The following is an 18169-nucleotide window of genomic DNA, read 5'->3' on the forward strand; positions in this document are numbered from 1 at the left end:
ATTTGGTGATTGTTTGAGTTGTGCTTCACACAATGAGCAAGGATTCAGAAGAAGCCTTTGTCTGACTGCCACTTTGGCTATGGGAGGAGGGGGGAAATCTGAATACCCAACATGTCTTTGTTAGCAGTTGGATGTCATTCTCTTTTGTTTAGCACTTGCACAGTTCCCTATGTAATGCAGGAATATAATAAAGCTTTGCCAGCAACACCACCAGACTTTGGGAACATGCACAGACCAGTGAGACCATGTAAAATACTTTTATCAGTAGAAGAAGCAACTTAATAGACCTGTGATGGAGTTACACCAAAAAGGTTTTCCCTGGACTATTGGCATATGCTTTATAATGCTAAGCCAGGAGTTTTGCTGTTAATGTTATTTTGATTCTAATGCCTAACTTGTAAGCACTTTTCTTTTGCACCAGTTAAATACAGCTTAAATTATTTCTCTACTGTTCACTAGAAGTGAGCAAATTTCACATGAATTTTTCAAGCTCCTATTTAATCACCCTACCCATTTCCTGCTAGCTGATGGCACACCTGGAGATGAAAGTTTGGCGATCCAGAAGGTAGAGATCAACGAGCAAAGGCACAAGGAGGAAAGGTTCTATCCAGGGAGATCCTAAGGGGGTAAAAGATACAAGATAACCCTTAGTTTTCTCCACATCTACTCTATTCACACAGTCACAGTATTTGTAATAAATTCCCATATAATTTCTAACGTGGGTTGGTATCCACAGTGTAGTATCATGATGAACAAACCTGCCACAGGCAGACAGTCCTGATTTTGATGTGACATTGTTTTTGTTGATCTGTGGCTCTAGAGGCACTCAGTGTTCTCCAGCAGCTCAAATATACTGGAGACTGGAAGAGTGACCCATTTTCTGGGCAGATGTTGTTAGCACGCAACAACACGTGTTGTGCACCAGCTCAACAGTGGGATAAAGTTAAGTCTTCCAGACAACCATGGCTGTGACTTTGCATGAGTTTCTGTAGCCTGAGTGCCAGCTTAAACAGATCCTATCCCTCTCCTCATCCAGCTGTTCTGTTATTTTGGCAGCTACTCAAAATGTCTTGGAATAATTGCAAATGAGTAATAATTTTTCATTTAGCTTGTATGCAGCCCTGGCATCAGTGATCATTTGCATGCTGTAATATACACATAGCCATGCCTTGGACATATGTTATGTACATCTGAATAACAAACTTCAGGAGTAGGGGGACAGAGGTGGAGTCCAATTTGTTGTTATTGTTACTAATGTAGTTCTCATGGTTTTAAAATCAACTTTGTTAGCAGAAAATGATGTAAAAATAAATAGGCGGGTTCTGTTGGCAAGCAGGTGGCCAGTAGACAGAACTGAAAACTGAAAAATCAAAAATCCTGTTGTAGGAACCAAACTACCTGGAAGTGCCTGAGCTATGCTTTTCTGCTCAGTCCAGGCTGTCCCATAAATGCTAAGCATCTCAAAGGTCATCTAAATAAAAAGTAAATGCAAACAGAGGCTACTTTCTCCCACACAGCAGATCTCCAGCCTGCTCAAGATACAATGGTGAAAGCTTGCCTGTTTTGACTATTAGTCAGTCTTAACTGGCATTTGGGAAAGCTATGAACAGCAGTCTGGAGGCTCTTTGCAGGTGACCTGGGGTGGGACACAACATCTATCATGCTTCCAGAAATATGAAGCCCTCTTTAAAGCCACTCTTAAAGCCTTTTTTGGCTAGAAACTGATAACAAGATGTACAGTGAGGAATGATTTTCTGACAAAAATACCAGTACTGTGCTGCCTCCCCGGAGCAGCAGTTTGGCTTTTCATTTGGTAGCAGTCTTCCAGGCAGTGAGGTTTATCCAGTTTTTCCTGGAAAACTTTTAGTAGCTTAATTGATATGATTAATATTAAAACTCAACCAACCAATCAAAAAAACCCTCACCAAAATAATGAAGTGGGAGTGCTGAGTCTGTTCTTATTCAGCCACCTCCTCTTGACATCTGGGAAGGGCAGTGTTGCTGGATGCATGATTTCCTGTCATTGTCACAGCTCCTTTTTCAATTTTCTCACATTATTGAGGCCTTAATGCAAGTTGAGAAAGGTAAGAACAGGACTGAAATATCCTACTTTATCCCCTAACAAAACACCACCTCCTTCTCTTTGACTGCTCCAGCCTGCATATGTTGCTAAGATACAGCCATAGATAGGATGAACAATAAATTCCTGCAGATTTGAATGGCCTGAATTACCTGTAATGCTGACAGCTTGGCTCCCTGCCAGCAATAGCTGTGACATGGAAGCGTAGGAAAGCAAGACTGTGGTTTGTGTTTGCTGCTGTGAAAACCTGACAAGTGGGGATTCCTTGATCTGTCCTGCACCCTATGGAAGGGTCCCTGGAATCTGGCAGTGACCAGAGTGTAAGCTGGGCAGGCAGGGAGGTTGTAGTCAGGACTGAGGTGTGTTAGCAAGGCAGCATTGGATACTATACTCTGCCATGCTTCCTAGACATGGCACAGTTAGTTTAGCTGCAAAGGAAAGACATTTCCTTCCAACTAGGACACACAGTTATTTTGTCTTGGACACTTGGAGACAACCTTTCAGACTAGGAATCCATAAACCACAAAAGACTCATGTTAAAAGAATCTGGCCAAAGATGCTACATTCATGACTGTTTGTTTTTTCTTTTTCCTCCTACAAAACGAAAGCAAACTAATTCCTTTGCTATAAACAATAGTAGATAAAAGATAACTTTTTTCAGCTCAAGACTACAAGAAATATTAATTGATACAAACCTCGTATTTGTTCCAAAATTTACCATATAAATGTTCTCTACAAAGCCAAATATTAATATAAAATTTTTGTGACATAAACCCCATCCAAATCTAAGGGGAAACAAGTAAGTAGGCATATACAGCTCACATATGTTTGCTTAAACATACTTTACATATTCAAATACAGTAGTTACTTTCTGGATGACGGCTCTCAATATAAAATTAATCTGTCAGTTTTTCAGACTTGGCAGGGTAAAAGGCTTTCTTGCTGCGTTCTGAGTAGGGGAAAAGCATCACTTCAGTGGTAAAGAGCTAAATAACCACAGTTAATGGAGGGAAAGTGTAGGAAAATAATTACGTAAATTCACTTCAGACCTGATCCTGCAACCTTTAACCATGCAGTGACATTCTCTGCCCAGCAGCAGCCCCAAATTTACACTTTTCAGAATCACATCCTTACTGAGGCAGAGATTGCCAAATAGCTGTTAGTGAGGGAAGCGCCACGTGTGCCAATTCTAGAAACCAGGAAGGCAGTACACTCTGCCCTATATTTTCAGGCTTTTTGGTACCTTACATAACTAGGTGCAAAATACTTATTTTTATTTCTGGTTCTTTTCTTTGGAAGTGCAGTCATGTGCAATCAGGTGGAATAAGTGTGCTGATAATTTTCCTTCAGAAATTGTAATGGTTAGCGATGTGGACACTTTTCTTTTTAGGCAGAAACCATGAGGCATTGAAGCAAGCATTCACTTTTCTTGCACTTGAGGTCACAAATTTATGCAAGTCAAAAATGTTGAGCCTGCCAAAAACATCATGCTACACTCCACCAAATAAAAGGACACTGTTATTCTTACAAGGAAAGGTTTGACAGGACAGGAAATAGGCAGGGTCATAGAAGTTTACTTACCAAAACTTATTTAACCATCTTTAAGCCAAAATACAATGTTAGTTATTAAAAAAAAAAAAATTAGAAGAGGGGGAAGACAAATACAAGAGCTCCAGACTATGTTATTACAGGAGTAGCAACCAATACAGAACTCGGTAACCTTAGTAAAAATTTACATAATTCAGGATACTATGTGTCACCTGCCCTTACTGGGTTAACACATACTAAGAAAGTTTGAATTTATATCCTGAACTTGCAGCCAGAGGCATCTGATTTGGAAAATCCAGTGCAGAGTTTACCAAGCTATACATTAATTTCATTAGAATGCAATCCTTAAGTAGACTGCAATCCACTTAAAGGAATGGAGGAAGAAAGAGTAAGAAGAGAGTGAGTATGAAAGATAGGAAAAATGTTGCTGTTCATTACAATTTTCCATTTTTGTTGAAACGCAGCAGGAGAGCAAAGCCACAGGCTTCTCTACTGCTCTTGCATGCCAGGAGGGATTATGCAAACACTGCAACCACCCAAATCTTATTTAAATTATAGTCATTGTTCCCGCTTTAATGGTTATACTTTTGCCTGCTTTCACTCAAATATTGCTGCATCTTGCTTTCCGCCAACACAGTCCCAATGGGAGTCATCAACCCTTAATTATAGATGAACAGATCTTTGAAAAATACCTCTAGAAAAAAAGTGGAAAAGAAAGCAAACTTTAAGTGCCATCTAGTGGCTGATCTAAAAAACACGAAATGGATCAAAAAAAATTCCTAACATGCCACAGAGTAATACAACTGTTGCTGAACTGAAGAAACAGTGCTTAAATGCCACTAAAGACCAGGTTAATACTCTGGGGGAAAGAAAGGGACTAAAGATCAGCAGCATCATTGCCATAATTTTTCTTTTAAGATTGTTGTCCACAAGTGGAGAGTTCAAGCAGTAGGAATTGTATAGGGATCACATGTTCCTTCAAAACTCTCATCAGCTTATGAGCTTCTGCCTTTCTAAGGACATAGAGATTACCATAAGTATCTCAGTCCAAATCAAAAAATAGAACCCTTTCAGATCCCAAAATAGAACCCAAACCATGGAGTGAATCTGGGGCCAAGCATCAGAACTTTCCTTGCACCTGGGTGGGAGGCCAGATTTTTCTCTACCTGTGCAACAAGTCATTGTTACATTTCTAAAAGAAAGGAAGCAGACTGTTAGTTAGTAATGTCCTTTTCCTTTCCCTGCAGGAGAATGCCATTTTCTGCTGCACACAAGAATTCCCTACAAATTAATTTCATTTACAAAATCTCCATGTTTCATTTACACAGCGGATGTCCCACAAGATCATTCCTCAAGTTTTAAGTAATTCCTCTTGGAGTCAAGAATAGTTGACAGTCTAAACTTAAATAGCTTTGTCTGACTCTGTTCAGTGATAATGGAGAACATCCCAACATAACTTTTATTTAATGTAATTTTCATTTAGGGTTTTTTTTTGCAAATAGCTTTAATAGCTTTACATCTCTTCTGTTTCTTACCTACAGTGAGCCCTGGGGATGACACCTCAGTGGCAGGGTTTGGAGACATGAATCTGTGTACACAGAAGTAAGCCCTGTGCATTCCAGTGTCCAGTTTCTCCTGAGGTTCCTTGCTAAGGCTGAAGCATGTTCACTCAATGATGCACTAAGGCATTTTTTCACTGAATTACAAAACTAATTTACAACTAGGTAATGTAGGTATGATAGGTCTCAGATAAAGTAATGAACAAGATTGTGTTTCCCAGTCCTCCCTCTCTTTTGCTAATATAAAAATTTTTAAACATTCTGATTTTTGTTTAAAAGAGGAACAAATGTGCTAAAAATTACCATTATAAAGAGGGATGTGTAAACCTTGCTGAGGAGTGAGTCTGCCTTCTTCCCCTTGCTCACGTGAGAGGGTGAGTTTTATAAGCAAGAGCAAGGGTAAGTTAAAAACTACCTTCTGTGACAGGTACTGTTCTGTGCCTCCTGTGTATGTTTGCCAGATACCAAGATAATACAGGAAAAAGGGAACATTAAAATAAATAATTTGGAGGATATTGCTTTTCATACTAATGAAATTGTGGGACATTAAATAAAAAAAGGGTGAAGAGATGTAGAGCTTGGTTTGAACCAGAACACAGCAAATGCTGTTGTAAGAATTCTCTCCTCACTACCAGGACAAAGTTTCTACAGGTGTCAGTGAAGGCCCTGGTCTGCAGTAGCAACTTAAGAACTTTTACTGCATTGGTAACTCCTGTTGCCTGGTGAGAACACAAATCTCCCAACACTCAAACAGGAATTATCAGATTTGTTACCCTGGTGCAATGGTTTGGTGCACAGGGAGGAGTCAGTATAGAGGGGAGCTTGAAACCATTTCTTATTTGAGAGACACTTTCCAAAGTCCTACTGGGGGCCCTGCAGGAATCTAAAACTCATTATATGCTTCTCTAGATAAGTATTGAGAAACAGTGGAAAGGAACTCCACTATACCAATTTTCAAAATAAGCGAGCATTTTTGGTAATAACACTTAGATATTGGTTTTTATGTTGACAACTTACAGCAGGCATGGATATATTTCTTTGTCATGTTTCTGAGCTACTATCTCAAGAGCTGCTTTTTCTACCAATGAGTATTCCTTCTTATCTCAGATTCTGGAGTATTAGTATTATTTTCAAAAATGGAAACTAGGTCGGTTTCTGACACAACAAATAATGAGTATCAACAGAACTTCAACTTCTTCCTCATAGGCTGCTGTTCCAAGCAAGATTATCTTGTAGAATCTTCCAAAAAGGACTTGCCTCAGTGTATCCCCCGCTGGTTTTTTACTTTGGGAGGTGGGAATAAAAAAGAGCAGCAAAACTTGCTCTTTGACTTACAGGAGGAAACAGCTTTACATAAGGAATGATAGTTATTCTAAGATCTACAAATAGCCTTTGGTAATTGAAGTTCCTTTTTGGCAGGTTACAGAATGCAAGAAACTTAGTGTCAAGCTCAGCTTTTCCAATTCATTTGAAGGTGCACTGGTGTGATGTGCTCCTTGCTTTGGCCTGGTGAGCCTGCTCAGGAAGGTCTGGGTATACAAATGCAAGGACAGTGTTGTGATGAGGGGTAGGGAACAACAACAACAAAGACAATAAGCTTATCATGCACATGGGAGGGAAAGACTTTACCCCAGGCAAAGATGGATGTACTTACTGTTTCAGCACTGCCAAGTCAATAACTATCCCATGGCCAAAGGAATATGAATGCTCTCATACTACACTTTATTTTGCAGCTCACTGTGGGGGAGGCTGGGATAAAATACACAAAATGTAAAATATTTTGGGCTTATTTCACTGAAAATAGTTAGTTCTAGGCAAGGACATAAAACTAATACCAGTAGGATTATTCTAATCTGAGACTACCAAGAGGAATGAACATCTTAAATCTACAAAAGGCCCACCTCTCCACTGCTGAAGCACTACTTAAAGCACAGTATTTCGTACCTGTGACCTTTCAGCCAAGAAAATCTAAAAAGAACACTGACAGTTGCAGGAAAAAAATGTTTGAGAGCCTTACAGCCTTTTTCTAATTCTTATGTAAACTGGAAAAATAGTCATTATTTTTTCCTTTTTTGTTTCTGCTCTCCTGGGCATGTTCTTTCACCTAAAAGGTTTTGAGGCATTTCAGAGATTCCCACACTTATGGAATCAGGTTCAGGACAGGTTCCAAAGAGTCCTCTGTTAAATGGACAAAATCGAACTGAAAAGAACAATTTGTGCACTGCTTCAGTAAGTCATACAGTAACATACTAATAGATTTGTCAACAAATATTTCAACAGCATATTTCATAGCACTTACTATACAGAAGTTATTTCCAGACGAGTTGTTATTTAGCTCAAACGTTGTATTGTTTGCTCTTAATATAAGAGAGTGGAAAAATTGGCTACTTGAAGATCAGCTAAGGATCAAAGTCAGAATTTTAGCTTTGAACAGAAACACAAGTATTTGGACAGGTTGTAGAAGATGCAATATTAGTATCTTTGCCTTTTTCAGGGGTCAGAGTGGGAAGTCATATCGAAATGTATGAAATGGGTTCTCAGTATGAAAACCTGGGCCACGGGGAGGATGGATTTCAGAAGATTAATGCAAATTGGTCCTTTTAGTTTAGGTGAGTAAAATCAAATTGTGAAGTTATTTTTTAATTTATTAGAGTATAATCAACACATAAACAACACAGTCTTATTGCTGAGGACCAAACATCAACTGATCAGCCAAGCCAGTAGTGCACATTTCCCCATTATGCAAATTCACTGCCTGTAAAAATAGACAGGAGGATACAGAGAAGCTGGAATAAAACTGGAAATGTTCTTATGCAGTCCTAAAATCCCACTTCTAATTCAAATGAAAATTTAGAAACAGTGTAACGAAAAAAAAAATAAAGCATATTCAAGTAATTTTCAGTTCTTCCCAGTAGAACCAAAGCCACCTTCACCACGTTCTGTATCATCCAGAGCCTGAAAGACATCAATTAGGATAAGCTCGTTTAGTGCCTTTACCTGCTTTTTGTTTCTATACAACAGATATTCTCTACCATGGAGAAAGGTACATTTACATTTAACAAGAGCTGTAACTGAGAAACCAAAACATTTTTATGAGACACTTTGGAATACTTTTTGCACAAGTTTAAACAACACATTGTGAGACAACTATTTCTAGTACAGACTGAAGTATTTCTCAAGTACCTGTTAACTCTGAAAACTACACACCAAAAAAAAATCCACCTGGGGGTGAGCAAAGAACCAAGACTTTCATCTAGGTAGCACTGCTGCTATGCAGTTTTAACACTGAAAGTAATTTTAGCAAAGTATTTATCTATATCATAAATTTCATCTTATGTACAAATATCTTAAACTATTAATCATGGAAAATACAAGAAATATTTTCTTTAGGCAACTTACTTCAACTTCTTCTAGCTCAGGATAATAAATGCGTTCACAGATGAGCTGGGCAATTCTGTCCCCTTTTTTAACTGCAATGAAGTTAAAATATTATTAGTTCCTTCAAAAACAGTGAATAATCAATCCAGAGTTTAGACAATCACCTTTCAAGAGTATCAGAACATAATAAGAGTGAAAGCACTTATTTGAAACTTAGTTAAGCAGATGTTGACAGCCCCAGAAAAGTCCAGGTAAAGATAAACTTGTGCTTAGCCCTTTTAAGGTGAAGTATCAGCAGCTGGATCAGCTCAAGGCACTTCCATTCATTCCTGCTGCCATCCTCTGGCATCTTAAGTGTCATTTAAGCATAAGCAGTGCAGAGATGGAGAGACAGCTGTATGTATAATGTGGTCCCTTTTGTGAACTAGGCCCAGGAATCTGGGGGAAAAAAACTGAACTGATAAAAGGAAAACAGGATTTCTCACTAGTACCCAAGCTGGTTCACTGAGCTTCCCTAAGAAGCCTGTGCTGTGAAGATGCAGAAGAGGCTGCACTGGCAATATTTTAACTGGACACTGAGGCTTAAAACTGATGAAGCTTAATACAGTCTGCACTTCAGTACAGATTGTGACTCTAAAGCTTAGCTAAGTAGGGTTTTCTTTGGTTTGGTTTTGTGGTGGGGGGGTGTTTTGGGGGGTAGGTTTTTTTGCATGCTGCTTAATTTGCTATGAGTGGAATCTTTATGTATTCCCTTGACATGACATTATTAAGTATCCATGTTTTTGTTAATTGAAAGAAGAAAAATGTTCTTAGCTCATTCTAACTCTGCATAAACTTTTAAAGAAAAAGTTAAGTTTCTCATTCCCAGTCAGATGGCTGAAAACAGGCTCTGCCAAGCTCAGCAATTACCTTCAAAAGTCTCCTTGCCAAAGTTGAAGAGTACTACACCAACATTTCCCCTGTAATCCTCATCAATAACCCCAGCTGTCAGGAGAAAGAATTTAGAGGGATATCCAGTTAATAAATGTCAGTATATTAGATCACTAGATTAGATAATGTTTAGATTTATAAATCACCACAGCATCTCGTACTGACATCCTTTATACTACTCATGCACAATCAAACAATATATATGCAAATACCAAGACTCTAAAAATGCTAATCAGTCTTGCAAAAAGAACTGAAAAACACCATCACACGTCAGGAAGTGTTTTACCACTGTACTACTAATTTTAGTTGTAATACCCCATCTGAAATCAAGACAGCTGGACCAACTTCAGGCTCCATTTGTTCTGCTAACTTCAGCTCTTTGGGTGTCAAGCAGAAATCTGTTGTTAACTTTAACATTTCCTCTGAGAGCTATGGATTTGCACAGATCCAAATCTTGTACCTCTGGCAGGGTAACAGAACTGGAGCTTTAAGAAACTGATTGTCATTCTGCTGTATTTAAGTATCAAGACTGAAAACTGGCATGCTCTTATATTTTGTATAACTGTATTAACTACATAGTTCAGAAGATTATCTACCAATGCACATTAATATAATTATATTCTGCTTCTTTGGAGTTTTTCTCTCTGAACTTTATAATTCAGCAGGTTTAAAAATAATGATGATGCACTGGCTCTCTGAGGTGTTACCCAGTCATCTGCTTTTGCCAGACTACCCATTATTTATTTACACACATTACAATGGGAAATTAAGGAACTTCTGTGATCCGTATTTACAAAGTCTTAATAAAAATAACAGAAGTCTTACCACCAACATCTATGAAGTGCTTTGCAGCTAAACCAGAACGTGGTGCTAGAAAAGAAGAATTTTTTTGTGAGTGTAATAATTTATTTCTTTTAAAAGACAATATTTATAGGTTTAGACCAACAATTGCAGAGTAGGTTTCTCCAAGGAAGGCAACAGGAACAGACAAAGACTATCCAATCCTGGTTTATTTTTGGTTTGGCATAATCTCAAAAGGCTATGAGGCCAATCCATTTAAGTTATGATGGAAAACAACATTTGGCAAGCAATTTACTAAGCAGTATTTTAAACAGATAAATTATGTGCAGGGGTTTGGGGTTTTACTTCCCTTAGACTACTTTGATGACACTCTTCAAAATTTTCTTTGGGATAAGAGAAATGCACACATATATTCCTTTCAAATCAAAGGACATGGCAAACTGATCATGCTCTTCCACTGGAGTGGCTATTGCTTTTTTACTTTATGAATTCATAGATAATTCATAAAACGAATGCACAAAATAAACAGAATATCTCTTAAAGTGTTCCCAAGTATTCTGTCACAAAAAGTAGTCAAATTCTACTTCACTAGTATTCTTACTTTGGGGTTAGTTTTTAAGCATCCTGGGATGTATTTGTTGTATGTTCATTACGTATTGGTCTTTGTTTAATTCAAATTCAAATTCTGAAACCACAAAGAAATAATGAGCTATTGCAGAGCCTCTGAAGTTGTATGTAGATTATGACCATTTTTGCTAACCATCTTTTTGTCACTTGACACCAAACTTCAAATGTATTTGACAAGAAATGTCTGCTACAAGGCTTAATAAATCACACAGCCACGTGGCATCTTTTTTGTGTAGACTAATTCTGAAAGCTGAAGATGGTGTCAAACCTGTTCTAGAATGACTCTGCAGCCTTTTTATAGCTTCTTTACTTACCTACTCGGCCATAGCACCCAGAAGGAAGTGCTATTTGAATGTCTGTTTTCACTACTGCCTTTTCCATGGGTGGTATCACACAGTCATAGGCACTACAGAAAAGAAAGAAACACTAGTTTATAGAGAATATTTTTTAAATTTTCTTCTCTGTTAAGGTAAAAAATTACCAGAATTATTCTGGTTGGGAATTTATAAAATGGAACTTACAGAAAAATATTTACAGATTTGCAAAATCTAACGCAGATCCTAAGATACAAGATGCTCTAATTTTGATAGTGCTAGTTTAAGATTTTGGAAGTGTCACTTGAACAGCACAGTCTTACAACTGACAATTTAAAATGTTTTTTACCTGGTAAGACAGACAGAAAGTACAAGTTTAACTTTAAAGTAACCATTGGGTGAACATGGTTGTGCATTTTTTTGTGCAAAAGCAAACTTATGGGATAACACACTCTCTGATGAAGCTTTCTACTGCAGATGAACTAACTGTAATTAAAATTAATTATTTATTAAGTTAAATTCTAGGCAACAATGTTCCTGAGCAAACTGACAGTTAACGAGTCACAAGATTCTCCTTGGAACTACAGAGATTTTAAGAACTTGCTGAAAATACCCAACTGGAGGCTTAATGAAAGGCAGTGGTGACAACACTTCTTATATCTTGACCTTGACAAGGAACTGATTTTTAAACACTGGAAGCACTGAAAGGTTTTTTAAAAAACAAGACTTTTTCCAGGTCTACAGTGCACCACGGTAGGACAAAAGGAATACAAAGAAAAAGGGTGCTGAGGCAAATCTTCAGGAAGGAAGTCAGAGAGGTGAAGGAAGAAAAACTCAGGCTGATTATTTTAAGTAATATTAAAAAAGGTAGAAGAGGACACAGTGAAGTTCAGATGTAACTCGTGACTGTACTGGATCCCAGAAGCACTGTGTAAACAACCACAAGCTGCAACTATTCCTGAACATAGCGAAAACCTTTGAACAATGGTTATAAATTCACCCAAACCTAAGTCTGTACATTAACCCACATGGGTTTCCAGCTAAGATCATTATCAGACTGCCACAACCTCCTTTGCCGCACCCAGCAGCCAAGAGGAAAGCAGAAAAGCACAAGCGCTGGCAAGGAGGGCCCACGTGCACTACCAATTCTTTTTGTTTCACTAGTGAGGCACCCGACCAATGCTGGCACCAACAGCAATTCCGGATGATGTGTCAAGCCTGGCTTTTGGCCAACGACTGCATCGCCCTCTAAGGAAATCAGTGATGCAGCACGGCTGGACCACAGATACCTCGGGATGAAGGGCCAAGGATGGAGGAGCAAGGGAGATAACTACCAGGGCAGCTCTGACCTCCGACCTCCTCTCCCCCAGGCCCGCGAGCCCCTCAGCAAGAGGTCACGACAGCGCCCTCAGCCGCGGAGCCCCGCGCCCGAGGGCTCGCCGAGTGGGGCGGCATCGCCACGGCGTTCTCGGACAGCTTGGTGAAGCGGAGCCGTGTGCTGTGCTCGCCGGGACCCGAGCCCTTCTGCCTCTTGCTGGGGGACGGCTGCGGCACGGCCTCGGAGGCGGGCATGGCTGGGGAAAGGGAGACGCCGTGAGGGGACTGACAGAGCCCGCCAAAACGCGGCACGGCCCACTGCGGGCGGCACGGCCTCGGAGGCGGGCATGGCTGGGGAAAGGGAGACGCCGTGAGGGGACTGACAGAGCCCGCCAAAACGCGGCACGGCCCACTGCGGGCGGGGACAGGGGGAAAACCGGCCCGTCCCGTAGCTTTGCTGTTGGCGGCGCACGACCGCCACACCCCACCCCACCCCCCTCCCTGTGATAATGGCCTCGTCAGGTCCTTGCCGCGGCGCCCCCGCCCTTCCGCGCGGAGGGTCCGCGGCCCGCGCGCCAGGCGGCTCGTCTGTCAGGCGGGCCGCGGCGGGCGCTCAGCGGGGCAGGGGTGCGCTTCCCCACCTCCCCGGGGCCCGCGGGCTGTTGAGCGTGTGCTCCGCGCATCCCGGCGCAGGGTCGGGCAGCCTGTGCTCCGCCTCCGCCCCCCTTACAGTTGCCCGCGGGGCTGGAAGGAGCAAAGCCGAAGGTTGCCGGCACAGGCATCGCGCCGCTGCCGTGTTTGGAGGCCGGCCCGCCCGCCCGGCCGCTTGTCGCGCCGCGGTCCGCACGCCCCGCGTGGGGCGCGGGCGGAGCAGCGGCGCCCCGTTTCCGCCTCGGCGCGGGCCTGTAGCTGCCAGCGCAGCCCTCTGCCGCGGCCGGCCCGCGGCGCTGGGCGGGCGCGGCACTGGCCGTGCGCGGGCGGGCGGGCGGACCCCGCGGAGCGCGCGGCGTTTGCCGGGGGGACCGCGATTGCGGCTGCACGGGGCGGGCGGGGCGCGGGTCGGGCCCTCATAGGGGCGGCGGGGGCCGCTCCCCGGGACCGACCCCCGGCGGGGACACAGCGCCTGGGCCACGGGGCGGTCGGGCCTGGAAGGGGCATCTCGAGATCATCCAGTCTAATCCTACTCTTAAAGCAGATTCACTTAGAGCAGGTTGCACAGGATAGAGGGAGAAGGAGGCTCCTCCTTCAGGAATGGTCAGGCCACGAGAGAAGCGTTTACCTTATGAAAGGGAAACAACCCTTGTCGGTGCTGTAGATAGGAAAACCTATCAATGCTCGGCCCGTCCTTTTGTTCTATTCTTGTTCTTGTTCTTTTGTCGTTGTAGAAGACTCGTGATTTCACGGTCTTTGATGTTCCTACTCACTGCCTCTTTTGCTATCCCATCTATGTTGTACTTTACCCTTCTATTTTTCCTACGTTTATATCTATAGCTGTAGGATGTATATATATTATATAGGACTAGGGAATTCCCTAAATTCCCCCATAGCTCTGTGTGCTGTGGGCTAAGACTCTTATCCACTGGATTCGTAGTTTCAAAGCTGTCCCTGACAAGTGTGGTGGAGGTATTTGTCTCTCTGCAAAGTAGCTGCAGAGAGTTGGAGTTCTCTTTGCTAGTCTAAATTTTGTCAACTTTTATTTGTGGATTTTTTTAAAAAAAAATTGAGATCTAAGTGTATCTGATTGTCTCCTTGCTATGTTACATTTTTTAAGTGCAGCCAGATGGCAGTGAAACCTTTGCTATGCAGTTCAGTTACAAAAAAATATTTTGAAGCATGTCCCAGTTTGTGCTTCCGTTTATTTCTGTTCAGTATTTTCAGTCTAAATAATATGAGGTGTTTGAATGAGAATGCATATGTATCACAGATCTGTGTGAAAACACTACTTAAAATATGGCTTCTGATGTAAGCCATCCGCAAATTGAAGTGTATAAGAATTGAATTGTATCAAGTGAATATCTAATTATGAATTTTTTTTTTAATATAAGCAGAACTTTATAGAAGTTACAACCGCATCCTGCATTATAGTGTAGAAAAATTTTATGAATGGCCAGGCTTGATGAGGCAGACTGGGTTCTAAACTGTGCTTAAGGTAGCCTGGAAGTCCTTGAATAATAGATAGGAGGACTCATCCAAAAATATTATTAAGGAGAAAGGTCTCGGCTGAGCGACACTTTTTTGCCCCACGTCTTTACAAGAAAAAAAAAACAAAAAACGAATGCTTGGAGTCTGGGCAAGTTTGCCTTGGTCCTGGGAGCGTGTTGCTTGCTCTGTAGATAGTCAGTTGGCCAACCTTCCTGCATTCTTGGTTGCTGATTAGTCCTGCTCTGCGTTGGGCATTTCTTCCTGACTTTGGAAGATAAAGCTGAAATAAACTGGAATTATTTACCTTTTTATCTTGATTGAGAGCAGCAGTGGAGGCTGCTTTATTGTCCACAGAAAGAAACACAGAGCTTCTTTCAGAGCTAATAAAAAAAATTCTCTCCGATGAAGTTTTGGTGTTAAAATGAGCATTTTTATTAGGAGAAAACTATTGCTTTAAGTGAGGTGTTTCCCAGCCCACTCTCACTTAGAACAGCTGTCTCTCTCCCACTGATTAAGGTTTGTAATTTTAAAGGCTGTTATGATGAGTGTGTTTACAGTGAAGCTCTATTTTTGATTGCGTGTTTTGCTGTACAGTGTGGGGGCTGTGGAATTTTGCCATTGCTTTTTACTGCATTCCAGACAACCTTGGCGTTTTATTTTGTTTGAAACTGAATTTCCTCTGATGAAATTCCAGCAGCAGCTCGACTGTGGGCTGTTGCTCTTGTTATTTGTGGAGAATGTGAACTACAGCTCCCTGTATCTGTTTGCTGTTTCCATTTTGCTTTGCAGAGTCAAGGCCGGTGTGAGATGTTCCCTCAGCAGCGCTGGCCACACAGTCATGATGGGTCACACAGCTGCCAGGGGCTGGGTCAGCCAGGCACCAGCATCAACACGTGTCTGAAACGGTGGCCTGATGTCTGCTGAGGCACATTGTGACAAAACCTTGACTTCCTCATCTATAACTCATTTAGCAAAGAGCTGCAGCACTTCAAGGGTTCACCGACCTTCTGCCAAAAGTTGCAAAGAGGTAGCAAGGGAGAGAGAGCAAGAGGTAACAAGAGTGTGGAGTGATCCACACTCACTTCATTGTAGTCCAGTGGCAGCCAAACAACCAGAAGCAGAAGCCTGAGGGAGACCCCTGAACTTCAAGCTGGAAAGGGTCACTCAGATTCTGTTCTCCCAGCTTTGCTGATAAGTCAGGGACCTCTACCTGAGGGGAGGTGACAAACAGGTGAGGGGAGTTAAATCAGTCAGTTATAGCTAAAACTCTGCAGCTGTTTGCCCTCGTCTACAACTTCAGTGCTAATTCCCGTTACCTGTTGCCATATCTCTTGCTTGTAAACTGCTCATCAGTTGCTGAAACTGCTTTTGCCGTGAGGATCTTGAAATACCACATGGAATCATAGAAGAAGAGGGAAAAGATGATGAATGTCCAGGTTTTCTGAGAATTAAGGGCAGCCTGTTATATTTTGTCTATCCAGGAAGGCTTTTGATAGGACTCTTCAAAGATGTAATGAAAATTGCAGAGGTTTAAGGCTGGTGAAAATTACTGTGCATGTGGCTGGAGCTTTGTACCTTGTGATTATGATGATTAAGTGGGAACTTCTTTGTGTGTGAAGTGTGATAGCAGCATGTTCTTTGCAGTGTGACTTGCATAGCTGCAGTTTGTCTTCACAGTGAGTGTCTTTTTGGTTAGAAAACTTTTCTGCTTGCACTGTTGAGTAGCTGATTTAAAATTAAATAAACACCCCCACAAAAGTAATCTGTGTTGGGGACTGAAAAATCTAGTGAAAGGCACATTGGAAGAATGATGTTCTGGACAGCATAATCTGGACTATGCTCTAGGGGTTATGTGATCAAGCTGAACAGTTTACCAGTGGTTGTAAAAAGATTTAAGGAAAGCATAGTCTCTGAACTGTGATGAAATGCCTTCTGTGATACCTGTCAGAGCTCCACTGACGTTAGGAGGGAAAGGTAAGATTCACTGATGAGAGAGACAATAGTGGATCACTTCAACAGGCCCTTAACTGTGCAGGATGCCTGGACTTTTGAAGAAAATTAAAAATATTCTTTGTTCTTGCTTCATAGCAACAGTATTTTCACACTTTAATGTCCCTGGTCACCTTATCTATGCTTGCTTTTGTCATGGCTGATCAAGTCAACCCTAAATTATATAAACCCACAGAGCTGGTAGTGTGATATAAGCTCAAAATGTACTAGACAGCATTAGAGCTGTATGTTTTCTAGAGATGTCAAATGTGTAATTAGAATTTAGTTACTAACATGATGATTAAAATTCAGCACTTGTTTTATGCGTAATTTATAGAAGTGTTGGTTACAGAGTGAGAAATGAGGTAGGTGGACTAACAAAATTTTGCAATCAAAGTTGCAATTTAAGATAGTCCATAATTAGTGTACTCTCCAAATTGGTCATGCACACACTTCAGGAATCATAGTGAGGAACAAGAAATGCTGCTGTGTTTAAATTACTTGTGAATTTGTGGAAATAATACTTTCAGGTAGTTAAGAACTGTTGCATTCACAGTTTGTGCTACTCATTATAAATCCCATAACACTGTTGTGTGGATACATCTTATAATTAATCACTGTAGGTCAAGCAAGGAATTTCAGAGGAATGTTTATGTTAGTACTTAGTTTTTGATGACTGTTCACTTAGAAAAGTACCTCTTGGGATTTATTGTTGCAATCCCCACATCACTGTGTTTGTGAGAGAAAAGTATGAATAGTATTGGAAGTGCCATTGCTGGTTTATTTTGTGCTCATTCTCTTTTTGGATCTGCTTGGGTCCCCCAAAACAGTTTAGGTCAATGTTCCCTGTAGATTGAGAATGGCAGTACTTGGGAATACTTAGGAAACAATCCCCTCTCGTGTACATAATTAAATGGCTTAATAGAGGTGTGTGATTCCTCCAGGTCCTTTCATAGACCGTGGTAAGAAAGACACAAAAGGCCTAAGTGGAGCCTCCCTAAAAGTTCTTTTCTTTGCATTGCCTGGGTGCCACATGCAGATTACACCTGTGTGGTGTCTGAAGTGAGAGGAAAAGGATGGTGGCCATTGCAATTCTACAAAGCTGGAAGGACCTGAGAGCATGTAAGAAGCTGCAGTATCACTGCCAACGTCACTGTGAGGGATGAGAATAATCTCCTTTTTTGCAGGTGCAGAATGAGAGCTTTGGTTTGCTCAGAGCTGTGCAGGAAGTCTGGTGTATGGAGGAAACTCATATATCTGTGTAATGCACTTAAACTGCAAAATGATCCTTCAGCTTGGTTGTAAATGTGTAAGAAGGAGCGAAGGAAGAACATTATGAGAAAATATCAGTATTTCATATCCTGCCTTTAATAGATGGAGAAAATAAAGCATGGATTACTGGGCTACATTACCATGTTCTGCTGAATTGCTGCTGTTGAACTCAGAAAAATATGAATATCAAATATTTGTCGTTTTTGGAGATG

General features: G+C 41.3%; 1 protein-coding gene across 1 annotated transcript; it reads right to left on the bottom strand.

The window, feature by feature from the left end:
• Positions 1-7814: 7814 nt before the first annotated feature.
• DUT (deoxyuridine triphosphatase) lies at positions 7815-12861 on the bottom strand. The gene is made up of 6 exons (XM_029958731.1): positions 12654-12861; positions 11238-11349; positions 10321-10365; positions 9475-9549; positions 8587-8657; positions 7815-8142 (listed from the first exon to the last, which is right to left on the bottom strand). The coding sequence occupies exons 1-6, from the start codon at positions 12807-12809 to the stop codon at positions 8086-8088; spliced, it is 516 nt and encodes a 171-aa protein (XP_029814591.1). The 5' UTR covers positions 12810-12861; the 3' UTR covers positions 7815-8085.
• Between the last annotated feature and the right edge of the window lie 5308 nt (positions 12862-18169).

The sequence above is a fragment of the Manacus vitellinus genome, unplaced genomic scaffold, assembly GCF_001715985.3.
Source record: "Manacus vitellinus isolate BGI_N305 unplaced genomic scaffold, ASM171598v3 scaffold_16_pilon, whole genome shotgun sequence".
Lineage (NCBI taxonomy): Eukaryota > Metazoa > Chordata > Aves > Passeriformes > Pipridae > Manacus > Manacus vitellinus.